General features: G+C 40.0%; 1 protein-coding gene across 1 annotated transcript in view; it reads left to right on the forward strand.

Moving 5' to 3' along the window:
• Positions 1 to 3,518: 3,518 nt before the first annotated feature.
• Positions 3,519 to 26,666, forward strand: part of FN1 (fibronectin 1) — a 68,045-nt gene continuing 44,897 nt past the window's right edge. Inside the window, exons 1-13 of the mRNA XM_082658265.1 lie at positions 3,519 to 3,935; positions 4,832 to 4,960; positions 5,928 to 6,065; positions 7,443 to 7,574; positions 8,541 to 8,678; positions 11,364 to 11,522; positions 13,747 to 13,938; positions 14,710 to 14,889; positions 15,546 to 15,722; positions 16,754 to 16,906; positions 18,377 to 18,505; positions 19,524 to 19,667; positions 25,282 to 25,403. Coding sequence (XP_082514391.1) covers positions 3,785 to 3,935; positions 4,832 to 4,960; positions 5,928 to 6,065; positions 7,443 to 7,574; positions 8,541 to 8,678; positions 11,364 to 11,522; positions 13,747 to 13,938; positions 14,710 to 14,889; positions 15,546 to 15,722; positions 16,754 to 16,906; positions 18,377 to 18,505; positions 19,524 to 19,667; positions 25,282 to 25,403 — 1,944 coding nt within the window. The 5' untranslated portion in view covers positions 3,519 to 3,784. The remainder of the gene's footprint in view (positions 3,936 to 4,831; positions 4,961 to 5,927; positions 6,066 to 7,442; positions 7,575 to 8,540; positions 8,679 to 11,363; positions 11,523 to 13,746; positions 13,939 to 14,709; positions 14,890 to 15,545; positions 15,723 to 16,753; positions 16,907 to 18,376; positions 18,506 to 19,523; positions 19,668 to 25,281; positions 25,404 to 26,666) is intronic.

Consider the following 26,666-nt stretch of genomic DNA (forward strand, 5'->3'; position numbering starts at 1 on the left):
TCTCATGTGTGTATTCCTCTTAAAGAAAAGCCATTCTTCACTTAGAAACAAAACTGGCTTTTCAAACTTATCCCTCAAGTTGTTTTGATTTCAATCCTTTCTAAATGACTGGCTCCGATAAATTTGTTTTGTGCTTAACCATAATTTCAACAAATGAAGTCAATTCACTTCAGATTTCCATAATTGCACATGCTCCTCATTAACCTTCTCCAGTAACAAAACATCCAAATAACACCCCCAAACTCACAAATATATGTGCTCCTTTTTGTTACTGAACTTTTTTTTTTTTTTTTTTTTTTTTTTTTTGTGCGGTACGCGGGGGCCTCTCACTGTTGTGTCCTCTCCCGTTGTGGAGCACAGGCTCCGGACGCGCAGGCTCCGGACGCACAGGCTCAGCGGCCATGGCTCACGGGCCCAGCCGATCCGCGGCATGTGGGATCTTCCCGGACCGGGGCACGAACCCGCGTCTCCTGCAGCGGCAGGCGGACTCTCAACCACTGCACCACCAGGGAAGCCCTGAACATTTAAGTTTACCTGGGTTCTGAGAAAATTCTATCTCGATGGCAAGTCCAAGTAGAAACAAGGCACAGTCGTAAATAGAGATTTGTTCTGTCTCTACCACATGCGTGGCGTCACACAAATAGTAGGTTTTGTCAGAGGTTACTGGTGTAGAAGAAAGAATCCACTACTGTTTTAAAGGCAAACTTCCTCTTAGAAAAATGAAGAAATGAGGGCACCCTGCATATGCTGCAGCCACTTGAGTGCATGTCACTGAAACAAAATCAGAAGATGGTACAATACAAGTAAAAGAAGAATAAAGAAATCCTACGTTTCAATCGATGTTTTAAAAACTTTTTTGGAGTGTAATTTACATACCATAAAATTCACCCATTTTAAGTGTACAACTCGGTGATTTTCAGTAACTTTACCAAGTTAAGCAGCCACCACGACAATTTACTTTTAGCACATGTATTTTCATCACCCCAGTAAGATTCCCTGTGCCCATTGACAGCTAATTCCCATGCCCAGCCCCAGCCCCAGGCACCTACGAATCTACTTTTGTCACATTTCCTTCTCGAAATTGAGATGAGAAGAAGAAATCCAATGATACATCCTACAAACAGGAGGGTACCATTTGCTGAAGAACCCATCCTGTCAAAATAGTCTTAAGGGAGTGCCAGGGAATCTTGGACACGAGGCATACCTAGTTTGAACAGGCTCAGAGTGGAGAGATTTAATTATCTCTCCAGTTAGAGATATAGACTTACACAATTACAAGGGGCTTTGATAATGAAAGAATACTGTGATAAGCCTTGCTATCTAAGAAAATGTTTCTGTCTCCAAAGAAAAAAGAAGAGTCACTTTCAAGTAAAAGGGTGAACTCTCAAGCATTTCTATAAAATTCAGTCAGTATATTGTTATATTTTTGCTTCTGAGACATTAGAAATATACCATATCCTTAAGCAAATTATATTTCAATGGATTGTAATATCAGTTTCTTCTGAAATGTAAGTCACTTGGGCTTTTTTCCTCCAAGCTCTCTTGTGTATATTATTCTAATGTATTTTGAGTACAGTAAATATATCAAACTATCATGGTTTTGGTTGACAAAATACATTTCTAACCATTTATTTCCTTCCCCCAGAATCTACGTATTTTAAGAAAGCATTAGCTTCAGGTTTACCTTGCTTACATCCTGATTTCCAGGTACCGTTCCCTCTGGAAGGAACACCCAGCTTCCTAGAAATTTACTAAGAATTTTACAAGGGGCCCTTTTAATTTGAAAAAGAAAACTGCTTTGTCAAGTGATGATGAGAAATCGGGGGGGGGGGGGGGAACAACAGAACAAACCCTCTAACCCAGACAAGACTCTAAATTTGGGGAAATCTGTGGCACTCTTTCAACTTGCAAAATTGGTCACAAAGATGCCTCAAGAAGTTACTTTACACTGCTTGTAGGAAACTGATATTTGCTGTGTGGTTTTTTTTCCCCCCTTTAATTCCCTGTGTTAATAAAAGCAAATGTTAGTTTTGTGTCTTTGATGTGTCGGTATTTTATAGACCAGAGTTCAAATTACCCCATGGCAGTCGCTGAAGGCAGAACTTTTGGAGAAAAGCAATCACAGAAACAAACGTATTTGGCTAGCAGCGTTCATAGATTCTCAAAGCAAACGGGAGGTCTGCACTAGGAACCTAACTAGGAGGCAAAGCTTTGAGTTTAGATCTCTCAGGAGTTACCGAAGAAAGTTGAGGACTCCTTTTGAAGATCTTTAAAAAGCACGTATGACTTGTGTTTGTCTGTAAAAAGGACTGATGTGATGAGTTGCTAAATGCTAGAGACTTCTCAGATTCCCTTTCTATCCTGTGCCTTTAGAGGGAAAGAAAAGGAAATCTTAAATGGGAACTTTCCATATTCTTGGAGTAAGTAACATTTTGGAAAAAAAAAAAGTCTGGCAACGGGGCTGGGGGAGGGGAATTCTGTGATGAGACCGATGTCCACCAAACGAAAATGCCAAATAAAATCAAGGAAGGGACTGTAGGAAGGAAAGACTGGAAACGGTCTTTTCTCGGCTTTTAAGGACTCAAGGATCTCTGCTTTGTGTAACGGGCGCGGTGAACATGGGCAAGGACACCACCATCTTTCTCCGAGGTCGGTCCAACTTTTCAGTTTTCAGTGGTAACAGGCATCCCATCCCCGGGAAAAGAAGACTTTCTTGCATATTTGGAAAAAAGCAAACTGCTGCTCTGTCCTTTCAAAAGAAACCTCGTTCTCTGAATTACCCCCGGATCCGTCAAGCGCCCCGCAGAACTCCTGGTACTAAGTAAAAGCTCATTAAAAGGATCGTTTCTCCCTCCTGCCCCCCAGCTAAAACGTCCTCAGAACCGGGCAGGCACAGCGTTTAGAAGGGGAGAAGTCTTGAACAGGAAACTGTGAAGGCAAAGAGAGTGTCCAGTCAGTGCACAGTAAACCAAAGAAAGGGAACAGAGTGAAGGCCAGCCGCGCCCTGGGACGGCAAAGTCTACATTCCTACAGCTGCAAGGTGGTGGCTACTTTATGGTTTTACCCTCCCCCTCGAACTGCACTCCAGTGAGCAGAGACTTTTTTTCCAGAAGAGACGCAATGTCCTCAACCACCCCCACTCCCCGCCGCCAACCCCAATAAAATAGAAAAAGGAAGCGGGGTTGGGGGGGGTGGACTTGCGACCCCTTTGCTACACACGACTCCAGCCCCTCCCTTTCCTCCCAGTCAACCCCTTTCTAGCCGCTTCCCAATCCCTCCGCCTTTGCTCCCCAAAAGTTTGATGACCGCAAAGGAAACAGAAAAAAGTTCCCTTGCCCAATCCTGGCGGGCGATCAGCATCTCTTTTGTTCGAGGAGAACCCACAGCCCCCCTGACGTCACCCGCAGCCCGGGCCAATCCGCGCGCGGTCGGCGGCGGCGGCGGCGGCGAGAGGAGGGTGGGGGGAGTCGAGCCGGTCCCTCCTCCCCAGCGCCCAGGGCCTCGCGGGGGGCGGGAAGGGACAGTCCCATATAAACCCCGGCCCTCTGGGCTCGGCCGCTCGCGCCGGCTGCGCTTTTCAGGGCAGGAGAGAGAGCCCTAGGCGCGAGCGGGGGAGAGGGGATCTGCAGCCACAACTTCTTTCGTCCTCTCCTTCCCCTGTGTACCTCTACCCTTCCCTTTCCCCATCCTCCAGCCCTTACCTTCTTGGCGGCACTGAAAGGGACTCCGCCCGCAGGTTGCGAAGGGAACCAAACTTGGTGGCGAGTTGCCTCACCGTCTGAAGATGCTCGGGGATCCGGGGCCCCGGCTGCTGCTGCTGCTGACCGTCCTGTTCCTGGGGACAGCGGTGCCCTCCACTGGAGCCTCGAAGAGCAAGAGGCAGGCTCAGCAGGTCGTTCAGCCCCAGTCCCCGTTGGCTGTAAGCCAAAGCAAGCGTGAGTACTGACCTCGGGCTGAAACAGGCTGTTGCAGGGATGGGACCCGTAAAGCCAACCGAAGTTGTCGCTGAAGTTTTGCGCGCGCGCGCGTGTGGAGAGTGTGCACTCCTTAATGAGAGAAACCGGCTGGGGAACCAGAAGACTTGCTTTGAGCAGGCTGGTTCTGAGGGCCTAGAATAAGATAATGCCTTGGAGAACAGGGGCTCTGCGAGGTCCCGCAGTGCTCTTACCAACTCAGGTCTAAGTCCTATGAATTCATCAAAACTTGCCTTTAAAGAGAAAATGATGTATGCCTTTAAACTTTCCATGTGGGATTACTGTGGGGTTAAACGTTTTCAAAATGGGGGTGAGGAGACGGTAGCTAAATAACTGTGTCGTTCCTGCTTTGAATGAGATGTTACTGGTTCAGATTGCATCCTGAGGCCTCCAGGATGCTTCTCCAAGGAGATCAGAAATCCTCTTCCAGTTTTTCAGACACACCCTCCCTTTTCCTTGGCTAAAGGAAACTGCTGAATGTTGCCCTTCTCGACTTATTACCCCCAAAGAGCACTGAAATTCCTTGCATGTTTTAAAATGTAGTTCCCAGCTATCTGCTTTTCAAAATGTTTCCACGCCTTTGATGCAGACCCCTGGCCAGATGGAAATGACATCATTGTATAACATTTAACTAAGTCGGAAGAAAAACAAAAGGAATAACCAAATATCTATGTGTGCAAATTTGCGGTTAACTCTTTAGATATCTAGTCGCTTTTAATTCTCCTGATGCTCTGATGGTTAACTTTTTCCCCTACATTTGTTGCTTAGGCTCATCAGTTTAGTTGTGCAAGAAAATTCCATCATTTGGAAAAAAGAAGGATGCAAATTTAGTGACTTTTCCCTTTAATTCTTTATAGCTGGTTGTTATGACAATGGGAAACACTATCAGATAAACCAACAATGGGAGCGCACCTACCTGGGCAGTGCCTTGGTCTGCACCTGTTATGGAGGGAGCCGGGGCTTTAACTGCGAGAGCAAGCCTGAACGTAAGTGGGGGCAGGGGGAGCCTGTCTTGTACTTAATATCTTCTCATAGATGGAGAAGTAGTGCCTGTTAATTAAAGTTAGCATTAGTAATAAAATTACATTCACCATTTCCCCAATAGAATTATTTGTCATTTCCTCTTGAAAAATGTTTAATAACTGCTTCTATTTGCTTTTCACATTTTCCTTTTACCTTTAAAACAATAGAACAAATGTATCTCAAAGTAGTTCCCAGAGTCTTTTTTTGGGGTTTTACTTTCCCAAAGCCTTTGAAGAAAAAAAAAAAAGAAAAATGTTGTGTGTTCCTGCTTCCTCCAAAAAAAAAAATGATTATAACATTTTAATTTATTAGAAAGTAATTTCAAATCTTAAACTGTAAAATTATGGGACAGAAAACACTTTGGGCAGTACATTGTAAAGTGATTTGTCCCCTGCAGTTCAACATAAAATCATTAACCACTTCAAAGTTGTCCTTCCTTTACGACCCTTGATATATTTCTTGTAAATTATGGCAACTCCTACAGAGAAGCACTGATGAGGCTAAAATGGAAATAGTAGGATTAATAACTGACAGTGCCTGGGGAGGGGCGGGAGGAGGGGCTCTTCAGATTGTTTATTTTTATGTGGACCTTGGTTTGACTTTCTGAGCCAGAGAGGTGAATCCAAAGCCCTTCCTTCACAATCTAGCCGGTCCTAAGGTCATACGTTATGGCTTTTTCCTAAGGGCCTGAGAATCCTTTCCAATGGCTATTCATTTCCAGAAAATTAGAGAACTTGTCAAAGATTGAAAACTGAGGCTTTATTAGAGCCTAGGGTAAAATCGAGATCTACCATGTCAATTTTTTTTAAACTTTCCGTTTGCCCCTTGCTACTCCTAGAATGGAAAAGTGAGTTTTCCTTTGGATGGGAGTAGTGGAAGAGAAAAGCTTTACATATGTAAGGCTCATGTGAACTTTCCTTCTCCCCTCAGCTGAAGAGACTTGCTTTGACAAGTACACCGGGAACACTTACCGGGTGGGCGACACTTACGAGCGCCCTAAGGACTCCATGATCTGGGACTGCACCTGCATTGGGGCTGGGCGAGGGAGAATAAGCTGCACCATTGCAAGTAAGAATGGCCTTCTGTCAAGGGATGCTAAAATAGCACAATATGAATTTTTCCGTTACCATCACTGTCACTTTCTGTTATCCATGACTGGATATTCCTAATTTGGGGATTACCCTAGGTGACCAGGCAGTTTTCTGTGGCCACCCGACTGGTTCCTGTGCTTCTGGAAGATGGCTCTGAGCATAGGTGGAGTCAGTGTTTAGTCTGTGTGCATTTATGAGTGTGTGTCTGTGTGTCTGTGTGTGTGTGTGTGTGTGTGTGTGTGTACACGTGTACGTACATAACATAACCACGTGGATTTCTTGGGTTCCATTGCATTCTTAGATGAGTTGCCCATTTTACGTTATCTGGGCATCTTCAAGCCAGACTGACCATGTGGTGATCTGCAGTGATTGGGAAGATGGTCACGAAGAGTGAATTAACCATTGTGTGGTCTGCTCTTCTTGTTTGCAATGCCCAGACCTCTTGGATCTCACAGAAACAGTCTGATTTCTTTGTAACCAATAGTTTATGCCCGGGAAGCAGATCTCTCTATTCCCAGGAATAATACGGAATGATTAGCCTGATAGTGTTTCCAGGGTACTCTGGGATCTGGACTGACTCTCAGCAATTCTAGTTTAGCTAAGTCAAACTTTCCAGTATGATTCATTGGGTTACCAATAGATTCTATTAACATAGCATTTAGTTTTTTTTTAATCCATCGTTGTATAAAGTCACTTGATGGCTCTGTCGAAAAGACAAATCAGTCTCTTGTGAATAAGCCCAATCAGCCTTTCCCATATTTAATGTCAGCCTTTATCCAAGTGTACTGGTAAATCTTAAGAGTCAGTGTCCCATGGCGTTTACAGTCTAGTGGACAGTTTAACCTTTGCATGTGCCCTTGTGTTAAATAGCCTAGAAAAGTACCCAGATTTCCACACTTGCTATATATACATCTATTTCTTTCCATCAAAATGACATTTCTAGGGTGAAATACAGACTCTCCACATCCTGAAAGCTGGAATGCTAGGCCTGATGTGGCTTTTTTCATTGAATTAGTCTCAGACTTAACCCGCTGTGTATGTGAGAGGCCATGCCTGGCAACCTTTCTTTTCTGCTTTAGAACCCAATTTCCTGTGATCTCTCTGGGGAACTAGGATTTATGTCTCCTTTCTTTGCCATTCAAATTTTCTCTGTGGTTTCCCATTGTGCTTAAACAAGACATTTAATTGAATGACCCAAAGTGACCAGACCTGTTAGCTTTTCCCCTGTCTCTGATGGGAAAGCTGTTCTCTTACTTTGGCTAACCTAAGTGCCTGTCCTGGTTGGAACATGAGACTTTTCTTAAAAATATTTTCTAGACCACTCTCTCTAACATTGGCTTTTTATCTTGATCAGACCGCTGCCATGAAGGGGGTCAGTCCTACAAGATTGGTGACACCTGGAGGAGACCACACGAGACTGGTGGTTACATGTTGGAGTGTGTGTGTCTCGGTAACGGGAAAGGAGAATGGACCTGCAAACCCATAGGTGTGTGACTCCTGGGGATGAATGAAGGGTGGGGAGGCACAGTTAAAATATTGGGTTGAGCCAAAATCGACTTGGACAAGATATATGAATTCCAATAAAAAAGATAACAAACTGAGAATTCTATTTCAAATAATGAAATCTTATTAATCCATAGTCTTCTTAAAGGAATCAGATCAAAAAGTACCAACCATGTATAGATGTCTTAATTTTGTTTCAAAAACACAAGATAGAGTTGAAAGATTTAGGAAGAAGTCATTTGTTTTCTCTAAGATCTGATTTCAGATTTCTCCTTGGTCAAGATGACAGTTATTTAAAAGAAAAAAAAATGACCCTTTTGACATATTTCTTTATTGGAACGCACTGGACAAAAACACGATATGGCGTGTGCTCTGTCATCCCCTTGGTCATTTTTTGTCAAAATAAAAATTGCTGAGTTTCTTTTTGTGTCAATCCTCAGCTGAATTCTATTGATACAAATCTAAAAGTTTTTGACTATAAATTTTATTCTGATTGTTCTCTAATTCAGAGGCTTTTTTTTTCTTTGTGTTGTCTCTGTTTTTACAGCAATCCAAATTTTAAATAGCTTTCTTGTCATTTTATTTAGGCATTAATAATTGGTCTTTCATAATTAAGGTTGGAATTTTGCATATTTACTCTCCCTCTGGATACATACATAGATCTTTTTCACTCAAAATACTGGTGTGAATAATGGTACTAGCGGAAAATATACAGTCCATGGACTTATTAGGAGAACAGAATTTCTGCCTGCCAACTTGGCTCGAGCTTTCTTTCGCTTTGGTTACACAATGTGCTTAGTTACAGGGCGTGCCTTTCTTTTTGAACAGAGTACCACTTAAAAAAATGTGGCTGGATTTTTGCTTACACAGTACAATTTAAATTACAGGGAAACTGCCCAATTCAAAATAACCCCCTTTTTTTCTGTTTTTCTTTCAAATTCCCCTACAGCTGAGAAATGTTTTGATCACGCTGCTGGGACTTCCTACGTTGTCGGGGAGACCTGGGAAAAGCCTTATCAAGGCTGGATGATGGTGGATTGTACTTGTCTGGGAGAAGGCAGTGGACGCATCACCTGTACCTCCAGGAGTATGTTTTAGATCTTTATGTTAAAGATGAGACCAGGCGTTGTGTTCTGGATTCCTAGAGAGAATTGTCATGTGATGTCACTTAGAACACATCCATTTCCACCAACGTGGTAACATTTGGATGTCAAGAAAAATTCCAAGGGCTTCCCTGGTGGCGCAGTGGTTGAGAGTCCGCCTGCCGATGCAGGGGACATGGGTTCGTGCCCCAGTCTGGGAAGATCCCACATGCCACGGAGCGGCTGGGCCCGTGAGCCACGGCCACTAAGCCTGCGCGTCCGGAGCCTGTGGTCCTCAATGGGAGAGGCCACAACAGTGAGAGGCCCGCGTACCGCAAAAAAAAAAAAAAAAAAAAAAAAAAGACAAATTCCATAAGCAACTTACTTTGCTTCTTCAAAGAAGACTAAATTAAAAAAAAAAAAAAAACTTAGTTCAATAAGGTCTTAGGTTATCAGCTACTGAGGAAGAAACCTTAATATGCATTTAAATGCCAAATGTGTTGCGGACCTGAAGATTAGTTGCAAATGTTTCATCTAAAGTATCACTGAGATATTTTCTAAGTAGCAAAGAAATCGTTAAAATAACAGGCAAATGCATCTTTGGGCACGTGGGTGCTCTTGACATAGAAAGGAGCTAAAGCTCTAAAGTTTTTGGTTTCCTTCTATGTTTGAAATTTAAATAAGGCGTATTCATTGACAAAATTGATGAAAATAAAAGGTACTTACCCCATAGGTTAAAATTATGTGTTTATTCTAGGGTTAAGGACGGTGTCTCTTTAGGTTTACCAGTGCTGTGAAGAAGCTACCCTCTGGTATCTCTGCTGCTCTAAGACTGCCCTGGAGCCTTACTTGTTGCCTTAGGGGTTCAAAGCTCCTTTTGTGAGATTTCAAACCAATAGTGATCATAGAGTTTGCTAAGCAAAACAGCCATTAGCTATCGATGTTATAAATACATTTAAAATCAAATCTAAATAATTTTGAACATATTTTATTTATCCAGCTTAAAGCACTTAGCCATATTAACATGTTCATCATCCAAATTTGAATTCTTTGCAAGCAAAAAATTGTCTTTCCTGAAAAGTGATAACAATTCTAACCAAATAGTTCCCAGAACCTTCCAGTTCATTAAATCTTTTGCATTTAAATTTTATTATGATTCTCAGACTTCCAAGACCTTGGAGGCAATGTTTTAGCTTAAGACAAATTAGATGTTTGACTTAAATTCTTATCTATTATTTAAAACTCTTCTAATAGCAAGTTGGGAAAAGTTTCTCAAAGAAAAGTCATTTATTCCATGAAATTGTGTAAGCCCCTACTTTATACAAGATGATATAGGGATGCAAAAATGAATTGGACATTAACCCAGCTTTCAAAGAGCACTTAGTAAGTAGGTCAGAGTGATGAGAAAGGCTTATACATATTCACATTCTACAAAGCACAGTATTAAGGACTTCAAGACAAATACTGAAATAGTGCAATGGAAGTTCAGGGGAAGACATCACTTTTAGCTGGGAATTTGGGGAAAAGTGTAACCAGCAATGATATCTTTATTCAGACTTCTGCTGTGGTGGGAGATCAATGTGGGTGTGTATTTGTGTGAACTTACATTAACTAATTATTTTTTCTCTAACCCAGTGCAATGATTTTCTGATTCACAAACAAATCAAATCCTCTCTACTCACATTGTAGCATATGGGCAAAGCTGGATTATAATTGAAACAATCTATTTGCCAGATAATTGAACACATAGACGAGTAGTAATTTAGTTACAAATTATCATTTTATATTAATAATCCCACTTTTCCGTCAGAGAGTTAACACCGAGCAATTCAAAAGAGGCCATTTTGTTATTGATGTTAAATAGATGTTTGTTTGTGGAGGTGGGGTGGGACCAGGGGAGAGAATAGTTTAGTTGGTAGAAGAGGTTGGTAGTCCCCTGAATTGTTTTACATAACAAATGAAGAAAGAGATGCTGCTATCTTTTAATTGCTCCTTTGGGGCAGTTGGGGGAGACCCTTTGAGACCTACCTGCCTCCCTATTGTTCCTAGTTTTCTAAAGAGAGTCCCCTATGGAAAGGCAGGCTGTATACAATAATGACTATGAGAAAGCCCGGAGAGCCTGAGAAGGAAAGAGAGGGGAGATTAGAAAGCCAGAGGATGAATTTGGTCAAATGAACAATGTGAAAACAATGTAGTGAATGAAAGATTTGACTTTTACCAAATTTAATGAATTGAATGAATGAATGAAGATTTAATGAATGAAAAAAATTGTTTTGGCAGACAGAGAAGTGGAACTAGACTACATCATACAGCTCCCTTCACACTGTTTCAAATGCAATCCCATCTTTCAGAAGTTAACACCCGCGGCACCACAGCTGAATATAAACGTATCATCCAAAAACAGCACCAAACTTGAAACAACTCTTTTTTTTTAATTTTTATTAGAGTACAGTTGACTTATACAGTGTTGTGTTACTTTCAGGTATACAGCAAAGTAACATACATATACATATATCCACTCTTTTTCAGATTCTTTCCCCATATAGGTTATTACAGAATATTGAATAGAGTTCCCTGTGCTATACAGTAAGTCGTTATTAGAAACAACTCTATTCTTATTTTAGGTTTGCACTGAGCACTTGCCAAGCTCGACCTGATTTACATGTTTCAGTGTTTCCTTTCTGACACAGACAGATGCAACGATCAGGACACTAGGACATCCTATAGAATTGGGGATACCTGGCGCAAGAAGGACAATCGGGGGAACCTGCTCCAATGCATCTGCACTGGCAACGGCCGTGGCGAGTGGAAGTGTGAGAGGCACACAACCCTGCAGACCACGTCTGCCGGTGAGTCTCAGGGCCAGTGGGACCCAAATGGGGGCGCCTTGCATAAAGTATTTCTGCAAATCCATCTTTCCCTTGACATGCCATTGAAGGATGATTTGCAGTGTTTTGGCTAGTAAGCTGAGTTCATTTGCAGACTCTTAGTTGTTAAAAGTTTGTTTAATGTCAAATTTTAAACTTAAATAAAAATGAAATGAAAATGGATCTTAGCGGGAAAAAATCCATTTTAGCCCCAAGAGGTAAAACTGATGTCTAAGAAAATGCTAACCTACATGATTTATACATAAAGGTATAGATAGATAAATATATATAGATCTATAGATGTATACGCATATGGATACACACATATACATACACATTTATATGTATTGTGAATATCTAAAGTGCATTTTAATGGAAATGCGAGATTTTTGTTGAGTTACATGATCACTTGATTCTTCTGCTAGGAAAAGGGGAAAAGTACATTTGTTCTTTTTCAGAATGGAATATATCTCCTTGTCCTGACATTCTGCTTTTTTTTGTAGCAGACACAGTCCTTGATGTGTGGTTTCCATGCTCCAGCAAACTTTGTTGCGTTCCATAAAATAATGCACAATCATTTTTTCCATGTATTAGCATTCACAATTTGAGAAAATCAGAGGGGGCCTAGAGATGGGAAGGAATGACACAATATCTAAGCATTTTTTAAATAAAAGAAGTTTTAATTATTTCTGGTACAAGAACAAGATCTTTGCATTGTAGCTTGTTTTGTAAGAATCTAAAGAAAGAAATAGGGGAATCAGGAGTGTGTACTTCTTTATTATTCTTGCTCTGTTTTGATCAAGTTTTCACTACACAGTGTGCTAGCATTGTTGTTTAGTCTTTTATCAATTGGTCATCTAGCTAAAACTATTAATTACTTGTTTGGATTTTTTTCCTTTTGATGAGTTTTCGTCTTGCTGTGAGCACTTATGAAGGTGAACAAGATTAGATTTGATAATATCTTTGAGTTATTTGATTATTTTCAGTAAGATTGCTGCTAACCAAAAAAAGAAACAATTACAAATCTCAGTCTACTGAAGTAGTTTAAATTCAAAGGGTAGTTGGGTTAAATGCAGTAAGCATTCAATAATTGTTATCTGTTTTTATTAATATTACTAATATTATACTGAAATGGCTCCATTGTTCAAAAATGTTTGAGCAACATAGGGTTAAACCAAATGGAACCTTCTACAGGATCTTAATGCTCCTTTGCACTGTGACTCTGCCAGGTGGGGTGTATGAATACAGACGCCATGTTCCCCCAACATGTGTGACTTTGGGACTGTGGTCTGTGAAGTATTTGGGTTTTAGTGTTTAGCTTACGGAGCTGCTGAATTCAGTCTATCAGTCATTCTAGCTTCAGTTCTGATTCCACTCTTCCTTGGGCCTTGCCCTCGGGAGAACAAATTTCTATAGGTTTAAAGAAAAGATCAACATATTCTGTTGTCTTACTCTGAAAGGAAAGCAGTATTAAGAGAATTGATTGGTTTTAGAAAACACCACAACAGAATTCCCAAGTAATCCTGAGGAGAAACAAACAGTGGAAGGAGGGGCAGCGAATAGAGACTCCAATATGGCTGCCCGGGGCCTCCTCTGAGGAGCTCAGAGTTACACCAATGGCAATAGGTCTGCTGCAGAGGGGCAGGGGCTTCTCAAAACAGTATCAGGAAGAGAGATGCCCAGATAGATTGGGCGAATGGGAGATGCTAAGAGAGGAAGTGTGAGACAGACCATTCCAAGCCAAGGGAAAAGCATGAGGACAGCACAGGGTGCAGAAGGGAATGATGAGCAGCTCAGTGAGGGAAGAGATAGAGCAAGGACGGAAGTGGTCAGAAGCGAGCTGAAAGCGGGTTAGGTGTGGAGGATCGTGAAGGCGTGAACTTTGAGCTCGCTGGAGTGAGTAAGGAGTTGTTGAAGGTATCTGCTCTGTTGAGTGGCAGAATAAAGTTGGTGATTTAGAAATATACTCTCGGTAGCTCCAGATAAGCTAGAAGATGGAAACCCCTGGGTAAACTCTTGTGGATTATTTCCTAGGCTGAGCGCAAAAGCCAATGCAGGAAGGGACGGGCATTTGTTTCCAGTCCCAGCTCAGTAACAGCACAGATTGCAGAGTCATCTGTAGGGGACCTTGAAGATCCGAGAAAGCTACTGCAGAAAGTGGTTTTCTCTAAACCTGCTCTGTGCCTTGCCTTTCTTGTGCCCTTAGGATCTGGCTCCTTCACAGACGTCCGAACGGCCATTTACCAGCCACAGCCTCACCCCCAGCCGGCTCCGTACGGTCACTGTGTCACAGACAGTGGTGTGGTTTACTCCGTGGGCATGCAGTGGCTGAAGGCACAAGGAAATAAGCAAATGCTTTGCACTTGCCTGGGCAATGGAGTCAGCTGCCAAGAGACAGGTCTGTGTCATCTTTTTAAAACAGATTTTAAAAGGCAATACATTCATTGACCAAAAAATGGAAAACAAACAAGAAAAGCTTGTAATCTTACCACCCTGTAATAACAACCAGGGTTTGGTGTTTGATATATTTTCTTCTGATCTTTTTAATCTATGTATTTTCTTTCCTGTAGTGAGTACTAAACTGCTATGTACTGTCTCTGTTTGTCTAAAATGTTGTTACAAGAGGTTACTTTCTGAATAGCTAATCCATCCCTATCTGGTACTCTAGATCTCAAAGTTCTGAAACTCTGTGACGTAAACTTCTTTCAACAACCTAATGCATCTCTTCCGCGCTCTAAAAGTGGTAGTAATTATAGCAATAATAATTGGCACACGACTTTTCCCCTAGTACAGCCTCATGTATTAATTCTTATAGCACCAACAGAGTTGTATATACACCTCCAGTATCCCTTGAGCAGCATCTTTAATTAAACCTGTAGTAATATAGCTTTGCAAATGGGAAACTGAGGCATGGTAGCAGAGGTGGTAACAAAGGATGTCAGAAGGAGAACTCGGGTGTTGCTCTACCCTCAAAAAACGTGGCTTCATGAATAAGGCATTTTGACAATATTATGATCTGGTTAATACTTACAGCTGGTCATACTCAGTTTTTTTTTTTTTTTTTCCTTCTGAGGACACATGCTCAGTCTCAGTTAAGTATAAATAAGGAGCTACTGGTGGGAGATAAATGCTGCTGTATTTACTGAGACCCTTTTGGTTCTGATTGTAGCTATAACCCAGACTTATGGTGGCAATTCAAATGGGGAGCCTTGCGTCCTACCATTCACCTACAACGGCAGGACTTTCTACTCCTGCACCACAGAAGGGCGACAGGATGGACATCTCTGGTGCAGCACAACTTCCAATTATGAGCAAGACCAGAAATATTCTTTCTGTACAGACCATACTGGTGAGTATCCCAAGGGAAAAACAAAACAATGAGAAAACCCCATTTCTCATGCCCTACTTTTACTAGCCAGCAAGCTAGCCATTTATTTTGAGGCTACATTTGAGAAGTATCACTCTTGTGCAATCTGGACCCAAGAGACATGGAACTAACTTCGCAGCTAAAGATCCTTCCAAGTTTCCCAGTAATCTTGAGAAATGACACCAAGGGAAAAGCCCTCCAGTGCATTTGTTTTTGACACACTGAGATTGTTACGTGATTAAAGATATTTATATGGTAAAATCGGTAGACACTCCCACAGGGATGAAGAATATACAGGAGGCAGGCCTGAGTGCTTTTGCTTTTCTTTTGGTTAAAGCTATGTCAATGGTCAAAGTGACCATTTAATCTTTTTTCTTTTCTTTTTTTGTCTGGGAAAATGAGAGGGAAAATTGGATTTAAATCTGTTTGAAAGGTGAAGGTGAATAATATACTTATAAGCCCCCTACACTAAGGAGGCTTAGAACTATCTTATCAGACATCTTTTATTCTGAGACAGACTCTCTGTGAATTAGTTGCAGAAACCTGGCTCTCAGAACCTTTCTGTAGTAATTCCCCGCTGTACATTGGAAAGCTCAGTTGTAATCTTTTTCTTCCTATTTGCGGGTTGTTCTGGACAGTCTTGGTTCAAACTCGAGGTGGAAATTCCAATGGTGCCTTGTGCCACTTTCCCTTCCTGTACAACAACCAAAACTACACCGACTGTACATCCGAGGGCAGGAGGGACAACATGAAATGGTGTGGAACCACACGGAACTATGACGCTGACCAGAAGTTTGGATTCTGCCCCATGGCTGGTAAGATGAAGCCCTTGTAGACAATCATTTGTGGAATAAGACAGAAGAATAATGTCCAGTTTACTCCTATTTCACCCATTAAGACAATTTTGAGATAGCAGAAAACTTTGTGATATATGTATAATCAAATATATAGGAATTATATAATTAGTTATATGATTTTAAAATCCCATTCATATAATTTAATGTCCAAAAATATGTAAATATGATAAAAATACTTTTTTTAAAGTCTGGAAATATGCATGTTTTCAGAGGTTTGTCTTTTGTAAAGAGCACACAACTGAGTAGCTCAAAACATTTAAGTGACTGCTCTAGTCACAGACCTTCCATATTTACATGCCATTTTGGAATAAGCTCTATTACTTATTAAATATCAAAATCTCTGTTTTCTGACCAGTAGGGATCTTTTTTTTAAAAGGGAGGCTCTAGTTTGTGTGAATGGAGAAAGGGGAACCAATACCCTTTATTTGTTTTCAAATTTCAAGAGTCGCTAGACTACATTTGATTTTCCGATTATAGAAACAAGAACCCATGCACTGTCAGGTGTGAATATGAGGCAATGAAACATCAGAAGAAAACTACTTACACTAACTTTTATTCCTCTCATTTCAGCAAAAGAGAATGTTGGATTTAGAAGGAAAACACACGTTAGCTTACAATTCTATACCCATATACATTGTTTCCCTTCGATCTAGAATAAACTGAGACTAGAAAAAGTGATGGGACAATAGTCAAATCCAGGCTTCTAGAACACTGCAAATCCTTTGAGTGGGTAGGCATTATTGTGGTTTACATCTCTTAACCATTCTGTAATTTTTCCGTACAACAAACCTCATCTTTGGACTATGTTTTCTGTCTTTGGTACTCAAAACTCTACACACCCACAGAGCAGCGCTGATTATTTTGAGGCACACAAGACTTCTTTCCAAGTGAGAGCTCTTAGGATCACCAAACCGGACTGATAATATTGCATACGTTTTAGTCCTGTGATCATTTATCCAGTAACACGTTTCTCATCTGTTTCCAAACAGCCCACGAGGAAATCTGTACAACCAATGAAGGGATCATGTATCGCATTGGAGACCAGTGGGACAAACAGCATGATATGGGCCACATGATGAGATGCACATGTGTTGGGAACGGTCGTGGAGAATGGACATGTGTCGCCTACTCCCAGCTCCGAGGTATGCTCGCTTGTTAATGAAAATAGTTGAGAGGACAAAGAATACAGAGAGGCAGACTTTTACATGAAAACTTGTACTTTACCAAAAGCAGGAGAAGAAATATGCAATGCCACTCCATTAGTCTACTGTGCTGGATAAGTTTTGCATGTTAGACAGCCACTTAAGAAAATCTGGCTGAGCAATTCTAAGATTCTGAAACATTCCCAGGATGTAAGTACTTAGGCTGAGCCAAAAGTATGACTTCAAAGGCTAGAACACAATCACTTGATCCTTTTAGCTTGTAGGTGTGCTGTTGGATTGTTACCTAGAAAGGATGGGGTAATTTTTGTAAAGAAAAGAGACCATGCTATTCTTTTGTTTTTTAACATCTGTCCCTAATACTTTATTAGTCACCTCTAAGCCTGTTCCCAGCTATGTGGGCTCCGAGGAGGGGGTCACCATTCACCAGCTCTCAGCTGGGAGCTTGAGAAGGCCTTGGCCTATCTCTCTGGGGTCATGGACTGTAGAGTCTAAAGGGGCCTTTCCTGGGTCAGTATGGCGCATCCAGGTAGGGGCACAGATGGGGGCCAAGACCCCAAGCTTGCCACTCCTCTGCCAGGTTAGTTGTGTTTGGATCCAAATTTAAGGAGACAAAGCCATAGAGACCGATTTCTTTGTTCACTTAGTTTTTTTCCCCTTTGGACCCAGATATAGGATATAAGGGTGTTGAACTATTAAAACTTTTTATTTTAGTTTTTCTATTTCTTTGATTTGAAAAGGAGGATTCAGGTAGAACTCGGAGCTAATAAATAGTCCATGTAGCCTCTGTGTTGACAGTGGCCTGAACTTGTTCTCCTTTTATGGTGCCCAATGGGTGACACAATCCAGGACTAAAATAATTACATATGATGTTGCAGAGCTGAAAAGGACACTAGAAAGACATACAGACCAACTCCTCATTTTACAGAGGAAGGAGCTGAGTCCCAAAGAAGGAAGTAATTTTCTCAGGATCTCAGTGAGTTAGCAACAGACTTGGCCTAGTTTTTTATTAACTTTCCAGATGCCTTTTATGGTATTTATTTCCCAAATCCCAAATATCTCCCCACCCCTGCTAATCCAGAGATGAGACCATCACATCATGCTAGGCATCCTATAAGTATGTTTAATCTCCCTTCTATTTATTGCAACAAGCAGAGATCTAAAGGTCATTATCAACCCAGCAAGAACTTTTCCGAAAGTTAAAATTTGTTGTGTATGCTTTGATTTCTAATCTTCACAAGTCTATAAGAAAGAGAATTTTTTTTTTTTGCAAAAATTGTAGTACTGATTAAGCTTTGAAAAAAATGTTTATTCTATGCCAATAGAAGAGTTACTTTAGTGGGAGGTGTTGATAATTACGTGGAAGGAAGTGTATGCTTCGCAAAGCATAGCTTCTTTTATTTCGTCAGAGAAACTTAAAATTTCTCCACCCACCCCACTGTTTCTAAACAGATCAGTGCATCGTCGACGACATCACATACAATGTGAATGACACATTCCACAAACGTCACGAAGAGGGACACATGCTGAATTGTACCTGCTTCGGTCAGGGCAGGGGCCGGTGGAAGTGCGATCCCATTGGTAAGTAGCCTCGTGTCTCTAGCTGGATTTGGACACTGAGTGTAGCTAGCAGGTTTCAGATAAGGAGAGTTATTTGATATTACTTGATTGAAGCTGGCTGTAGACTTTGATCATGGCCTGCAGAGGGCTTGGCAAAGTCTCTTCTCTAATCATGGACCAATATATAATCTTGATAGTGGTGGTCATTTATTTTTGCTGCATTTGGTAACACATGAAGGTTTATTTTAATTGAAACAAATTTGTTTTGGGGTTCTGAATCATAAAGATAATTATTGTGAAAGAGAACTTTCCTTTGCTGGACTGTGCAGTAATGTGGACAAATGATTATGCCAGTAAATACCTCCCTCCAAATACTTTATTTTTCTTGGCTGCCCTTTTTAATAGATCTAAGCAAGTAGTGAAGGTTAAGCCTTAAAAGAGCTGTGCTACCAGCTTTAATGTAATCCATTAATATTCCTTTACTCAAAGAGACATGTTGCTCACCCAGAAAACAAACTGATCAGATGAGTTTGTTTGACCTGAGATTGCCAAAGCAGAGAGGCCTGAGAGGGTTTCTTAGAAGCTGCTCAGTACGTGTTCATTAGTTGAAATTTAGTTCAATTCATTTATATATAAAATTAAGTCCTCCACATTTTGAAGAAATGTATAAAGTTATATTTTATCCTTGCTATTCAAATGGTAAATCATTTGCATTAAAATGGATAAAATATAATATCTAATTTATTTTCCTCAAATTAATATTCAGAATGTCAATATCTACTGAAATCTAAATCTTAACATTTTTATTTAGAAATGATATTCTTTTAGAAAGCTAATTACTTCTCCCAATGGGTACTTTTTGACCATTAACTGTCTAGTAAGGTAAAAGATATGAACAAAATATTTTTTAACCGCATATATTTGGAAGGGCAGTTGCAAGTTTTTATTAAAACTAAGAATATGTGCTCTAGCACACCAAATTTAAATTTGTAGCTTCAAGTCTTCAAGGCTGCTTATCTTTTACTTGTATATATTTTAGATCAATGCCAGGATTCAGAATCCCGTACCTTTTATCAAATTGGAGAATCATGGGAGAAGTTTTTGCATGGAGTCAGGTACCAGTGCTATTGCTATGGCCGTGGCATTGGGGAGTGGGGCTGCCAGCCCATACAGACCTATCCAGGTAAGTAGCTCTATTACCGCAAATTGAGAACTGTCCACTGGGTTATAAAAACAGGGCAGCATCAGTGTTTGTTAACACTGATGGCTAACTTGGTGTCCCCTCCCTTTCCCATCCTTTTCTCATATCACTGTCTAATCATCAGTCGAATTTTTTACTAAAATGGTTTTCCTTTGTCCCCAATCAAGTAGAAGGAGTAGAAGGCTGTGAAAATGTGCCTGTATGTAAACTTGTTTCTTGACTTTGTAGAACATTCCATTAGGTTAAAACACGGGCTAATTTCATTTCTCATCTGTACATGAAAATAGAAACCATGAAGTGAGCGATGCTGGGAGTAAAGGTCAGGGTTTTATGTTATGGCTCTTAACAGAGAAGATGCATGGAGAAATTGCATGAAATACAACATAGGGTATGTGTCCATTTAGCATTTCATCCAGGCCCTCTTTTTGTCAAAATGTTCACCTGTTTGATCAGCTGGAGCCTGGAACAAAGTATCCTGGGTCAAGAGTTGAGTAACTTGGTCAGTTGTCTGCCCATGCAGTTCAAATACTCGAAAATGTTTATTGCTGGATATTTTTCAGGTCACAGGACATAATGCCTAGCTGAAGGTGTTATACATTTTAGAAAAAATTTTGGAATTTAATTTTCACTGAGTGATTAATTACAATAAGATGAGTTGAATTATGAAACTCTAATTTTTAGGCATCAGTTATTTGAGCAATTACTGAGGTCAAAGCCTCCTGAATCTCTGTTAACTTAAGACATGGGGCCTATATTCAGAAACAAAAAGAGAGATCTTCAGGACGTTGGAATCTGCCTATGACAGAAATCAAGATTCAGTTAACTGAGTCACTTTATAACATGATAAGAGGTTCACTGTCTAGAGAACAAGATATGAAACAACTTGGCCAAAGACAGTGTTTGCCAAGACATGGGTCCCAGCTCTGTACATGCTGCTAAGGAGATAAAAGTCAAGCTTCATTCATTATTTCCTCATCTGTAAAATGGGCAGATGGTAGCTGATTACCAGCACTAACAAACAATCTGTGATCCTAGAAACCAACCACCTAGATATACCCTTTCCGAACTATGAAGAAACCTTCCTCTCCCCAATCTTCAGACACTATCTGGGCTGCAGAAGATGATTTGGCTTTAACGGGCTCTCAGCACAGATTGACCTGGCTCTTAAATTGTATTTCATGGTAGATTTGTGTGTAGGAATCACTTAAAATAATTTTTTTTGTGTAATAATTTTTAAAAATCTGATTGCAGAATTACTGTAAGTTCAGAAAGTATGTAACTGAGGTGTTTTTTTTCTATAATGATGCAACCAAAGGATAGAAACTTCTAAAGAAATGCTCTTAACGTCTGCGTTTATGGTTGTTATTGGTGTGGTGTGGCAATCTTGAAAGTGATTTCCTTCTTTTTTTTTTTTGCGGTACACGGGCCTCTCACTGTTGTGGCCTCTCCCGTTGCGGAGCACAGGCTCCGGACGCGCAGGCTTAGCGGCCATGGCTCACGGGCCCAGCCGATCCGCGGCATGTGGGATCTTCCCGGACCGGGACACGAACCCGTGTCCCCTGCATCGGCAGGCAGACTCTCAACCACTGCGCCACCAGGGAAGCCCGTGATTTCCTTCTTAGTGAATTGGAGAGAACTTTTTTCTCTCTCTCTTTTAAAGTAAGCCTGTTCACATAGCAGCTTGCGGGAAGCCTTTAGGTGGACATGCCAGAGATGAAATCTAGATGGGAGGGAATCTTCCTGTGTTGGAGTTTCATGTGTTGACCTTGTTCCTACTCTTTAAAAAGGGTAACAGTAGAGTGCATTGAGCATGGAGGAGATTTAGGGGAGAGGAGATTGGCCTCGGTACGCAGTCTGGGTCTTATCTGTGTGTTTGGTTTGCTCAATGGTTCCTTCTTGGCTTCTGGGGCTTTCAGAGTGTGGGAAGGATAATGGAACAACACATTACCGGTAGGTTGTCTCTGAGCCTTGCCCTGTTTGTTCCTCCAACAGAGGACTCGGTAGAGATATTCAAACTAACAGAAGATAAGAGGCTTTTGGTTTGTCGATAAACAACCAGGAAAGCACAGATCTCAGCAAAATAAATAAAGAAAAAAGGGCTGAGTTGCAAACTCATAAATGTTTAACTTCTCCAGGGTCACCATTACTGGGAATTATTCATTTGGGCCTTATTTCAAACTGTTTTTAAAAGTATAGATATTGTATCATATCTCTCTACTTAACTATTTTATTGTCAGTCTGATCATATTGAATAAGAGAGGGAGTAAAATTTTCCCAGCGGTGAGTCATTGCTCCGTTAATTGAAAAAGTTTTACCAATTAAGCAATATCAAAAGGATTATCAAAATTTTAAATCTAAATAATGTAAATGATGTCAAAATTTTCAGATTTCTTGTCTTCAAATCATATGTAGCAAAAACAGAATAGTGTGACAGCTGGAATTTAATTGACCTTACAAATAATGGACAGCTTCTTTTCTTTCTGGACAAAAATGTGCTAAATGCAAGACATCCCATTACTGCTTAATGCAGTTCCCTTAAAGGCGAGCTATGGCACAAGCCCGAAATTGAAAACATAGGATTTCAAACCAGCCCTTGAAATTTGAGAAAGAAAACTTCTGTTGTTTTGCTCCATCACTGAGTAAAAACCACTGCTCCTGTTTCTTTTCCCTCCCTTCTCCTTTACTCTCCTCATCCTGTGGACATAGCAGCAAGATTAAGCTTAACGGTAGGCAGTAAAAGTCATTTGTGTTATCCTTCTAAAACTTAATCTTGATAGACATTTAACCATCATAATTTTTTTAAAGACTATTTTTTAAGAGCAGTTTTGCATTCACAGCAAGGTTGAAAGGAAGGTACAGAGATTTCCCGTGTTCCCCCTGCCCCAACACACGCACAACTTCCCCTAATTCAACATCCCCACCAGAGTGGTACATTTGTAACAATCGAGGACCTACATTGACACTTTATCACCCAAAGTCCATGGTTTGCATTAGGGATGACTCTTGGTGCTGTACATTCACGGCATCATAAACTGTTTCCCCTCAAAATCATGGTTGCTAAATTAAACAAAATACATATGAGGTGTCTCTCAACATGAGGAAACTATGGTAGGGTTTCTTTAAAGGATCAATATTTAAACAACGTTATACCAATTATTGTAAGTAATTTAAGGATGTGATGTTCCTATATTTACTGGTATGTATGGGAGTACTTTAAATAATCACATTTCTAAAATTTTGCCTCAGTGTTTATTTTTAAAAACTTATGTACGTTCATAAGGATCTTCAAAAGGGGTGATTTAAAGAGGGTCATGCGGGCTTCCCTGGTGGCGCAGTGGTTGAGAGTCCACCTGCTGATGCAGGGGACGCGGGTTCGTGCCCCGGTCCGGGAGGATCCCACATGCCGCGGAGCGGCTGGGCCCGTGAGCCATGGCCGCTGGGCCTGCGTGTCCGGAGCCTGTGCTCCGCAGTGGGAGGGGCCGCAACAGTGAGAGGTCCAAGTACCACAAAAAAAAAAAAAAAAAAAAAGAGGGTCGTGCAACTGACTTCTGCCAATTAATTAAAACAAACACCCTGCCATGTTCTGTGAAATATATACCACTTTAGAATTAAAAATTGAGAATTTTATATATTAATTTTGGTTTTCATATAGCTTACAAATATGTGCATTAGATGAAATTAAGATTCAAAGAATGTTTGTTAGTCTTCAGCCAACTTTGAATTATCCTCAGTGTGGAAGTGAGTATATTATTCTAGAACTTTTGAGTCTACCTAGATATGCAAGTTGTATATTTGTTCTGCTAGAAAAAACTTTGTTCTCAAAGAGAATTTAATAGCAAAGATAATAATTAAGTTTGAAAATCAATATTTTTTTCTATGACATTACAGAAAATTTAAAACTGCTTATGATCTGCTGAACTGCTTTATTAAACATGCAAAGTTTTGCTCTGTTTGACAGTGGCAGTTAGAAATTCTTGGAAAGGTTATTACAAGGAACTTTATTTTTATTTCTAAGTTGAACATTGATTGACATCATTAAAAAACAGCGTTTAGGGAAAAGATAGTGTTCTGTTCTGCAAGCGTAAATTTTCCATCTATTTCATTATTATCCTAAATGGAGTCTACCCTATTAAGAAATTGATTCCACTTCTCTTATTTTGCCTTTTTTTAAAAAAAATTATTTGTTTTATTTATTTATTTATGGCTGCATTTGGTCTTCGTTGCTGCTCGCAGGCTTTCTCTAGTTGTGGCGAGCGGGGACCACTCTTCATTTGCGGTGCTCGGGCTTCTCATTGCAGTGGCTTGTTTTGTCGCAGAGCACAGGCTCTAGGCGCGCGAGCTTCAGTAGTTGTGGCTCATGGGCTCTAGAGCGCAGGCTCAGTAGTTGTGGCACACGGGCTAAGTTGCTCCGCGGCATGTGGGATCTTCCCAGACCAGGACTCAAACCTGTGTCTCCTGCATTGGCAGGCAGATTCTTAACCACTGCGCCACAAGGGAAGCCCTGCTTTTTTTAGAAAAACAAAAGAAACAAACCACACTTTAAATTTTGTTGGTAATAGTTATACACATTAAGATGTGGAAATATTGAATTTAGTATATACTACAAAATGTCATTTTGTTGATAAGTATTTTTGAAAAAATATGTTTCATCTCTTAATAATTTGACCAATCAATGGAATGATTTTAGAGTAAACTTCCTGAATAAAAATAAAAGTAAAACTTTTTTCCAAACTGATAGGATGCTTACACTGATGGGATGAGAAATAAAAACTGAGTCTTTAATTATTACCTTTGTCTGTTTGTCTAAGATTCTACCCCATTTAGAAATGTGTTTGTTTTACATCATGTCATATGGCCTTTGGAATGTTTTTTCCTTCTTGATGGTAGATTTGTTCTTGATGAAAGGCTCCACAAACTAGAATTTCCTCAAAGAAGTTTAGTGTAATAAGTAAATGAAATTTGTATTCTGTATTACATTATTTGTGTTAGGGTAGTTCCACAATTTTCTCACAATTCTTTGAAAATGGAAAAGAAAGTAAACTAAGTGGCATTTTAAAAAATCATTTTATTTGCTTATAAACAAGTTCTATTTGCATTTCTTACATGAAGGACAATAATTTATCTACTAAAAGAGGATTTGTCTCAGAGAACAGACTTGTGGTTGCCAAGGGGAAGGGGAGTGGGGGAGGGATGGAGTGGGAGTTTAGGGTTAGCAGATGCAAACTATTATATATAGAATGCATAAACAACAAGGTCCTACTGTATAGCACAGGGAACTGTATTCAATGTCCTGTGATAAACCATAGTGGACAAGAATATAAAAAAGAATGTATATATATGTATAACTGAATCACTTTGCTGTACAGCAGAAATTAACACAACATTGTAAATCAACTATACTTCAATTAAAAAATAAGGATTTGTCTCATTGATTTCCAGTGTCAATGTGTAAAAAATTAATCTCAGATAATTTGTATTGTGCTCCCATTTACGGATAAGCAAAACTGTCTTTAATTATGGCCATCCATGTGCACTAAATTTTAAGTTGAAGTGAGGGAATACTCAAGGTCACCAAATCTCACATTTTCATTTTCAGGTTCAACTGGTCCTGTCCAAGTAATAATCACTGAGACCCCCAGTCAGCCCAACTCTCACCCCATCCAATGGAATGCACCAGAACCATCTCACATTTCCAAGTACATTCTCAGATGGAAGCCTGTGAGTATCCTACTTGGAAACCTTGGATATTGTGGCTCTTGAAATTAACAGATTCTGAGAATGTTTTCCAGCTTTTGAGCCAATAGATCTGATGAACTCTATTCACTTTGTATTTGTTTAGCGACCAAACAATATGTGGTCAATCTAATTGACATATTGATTTAGCTGTTTTTGGTACTTTAAACCAACTAACTCCCCATGTTAGAAAGGTCTTCTTTGCGAAGACTTCAAAATGATAAGGCTTAAAATTACTCTTATCTAGTATGGAAAGAGAATATAAAGTTTTTCAATGTCTTGCAACTCCATCAAAGGGAAAAAAAAATTACTGGCATCATTTTCCATGATTTGAAAAACAAAAAAGCTAACTTAATATCTTTCTTTTTTGGTTCACTTTTTAAATGATCATTTCTTTTCTTTTTCTTTTTCTTTTTTTTTTTTTTTGGCTTCACCACACAGCTTGCGGGATTGTAGTTCCCTGACCAGGGACTGAACCCCGGACATGGCAGTGAAAGCGCCAAGTCCTAAACAATAGACCGCCAGGGAATTTCCATGATCATTTCTTAAACCTAACTTTCTATCCTATGAAGTTATTTTGATAGAAGGGAGAGAGATGATGAGAGGGAAGTACAGATGAGGGATAGTTAGTGTATTTAATGAGTGACCTTGTGATTTCCTAATAATCATCTAGAAATTGAAGAAATCACACTAAGGAGGATATTGGTCTATTAAATTTTAGTTTCTCTTACCCTCTCAAACCCACCCTGCTATCTTTCCAAAATGTATGACTCATAATTTGAGAAACACTATTTTAAACACAGGAGAAAAATGCCCACTTTTAATCACAGCTATTGGTTTCTAGGAACTAAAAGCAAAACAAAACAAAATATCTGACCAACTCATGCAGTTGTATTAAATTCTTTTTGAAAAATTCAAGCTGTTGAAGTCATTCTTTTTCTTCTCTTACCCTCTTTTGTTAATGTGCGCAGTATATGGAGTAGCTGTTTGCAGAGCTGTGTGTCTAATGATGTTAATCAATGGAATCGATATATTTCCTCTCCAGCACTTTATTGTCTCTCATTTTTTCATATAATCACCAGTTTTATTTACTTTAAACTTAACTCTGAAGTATTATGTGAGACCACAGTAATAAGGGATACACATAGGTATACAAAGTATATTAAGTTGGAAAGTCTTCAAAGAGTGGAGGTTATTAATTTCTTTGAAATTTTTAACAATTTCAGGATTTTCCTTAATGTCACCTGA

The sequence above is a fragment of the Grampus griseus genome (genome assembly GCF_964374135.1).
Source record: "Grampus griseus genome assembly, chromosome: 7".
Lineage (NCBI taxonomy): Eukaryota > Metazoa > Chordata > Mammalia > Artiodactyla > Delphinidae > Grampus > Grampus griseus.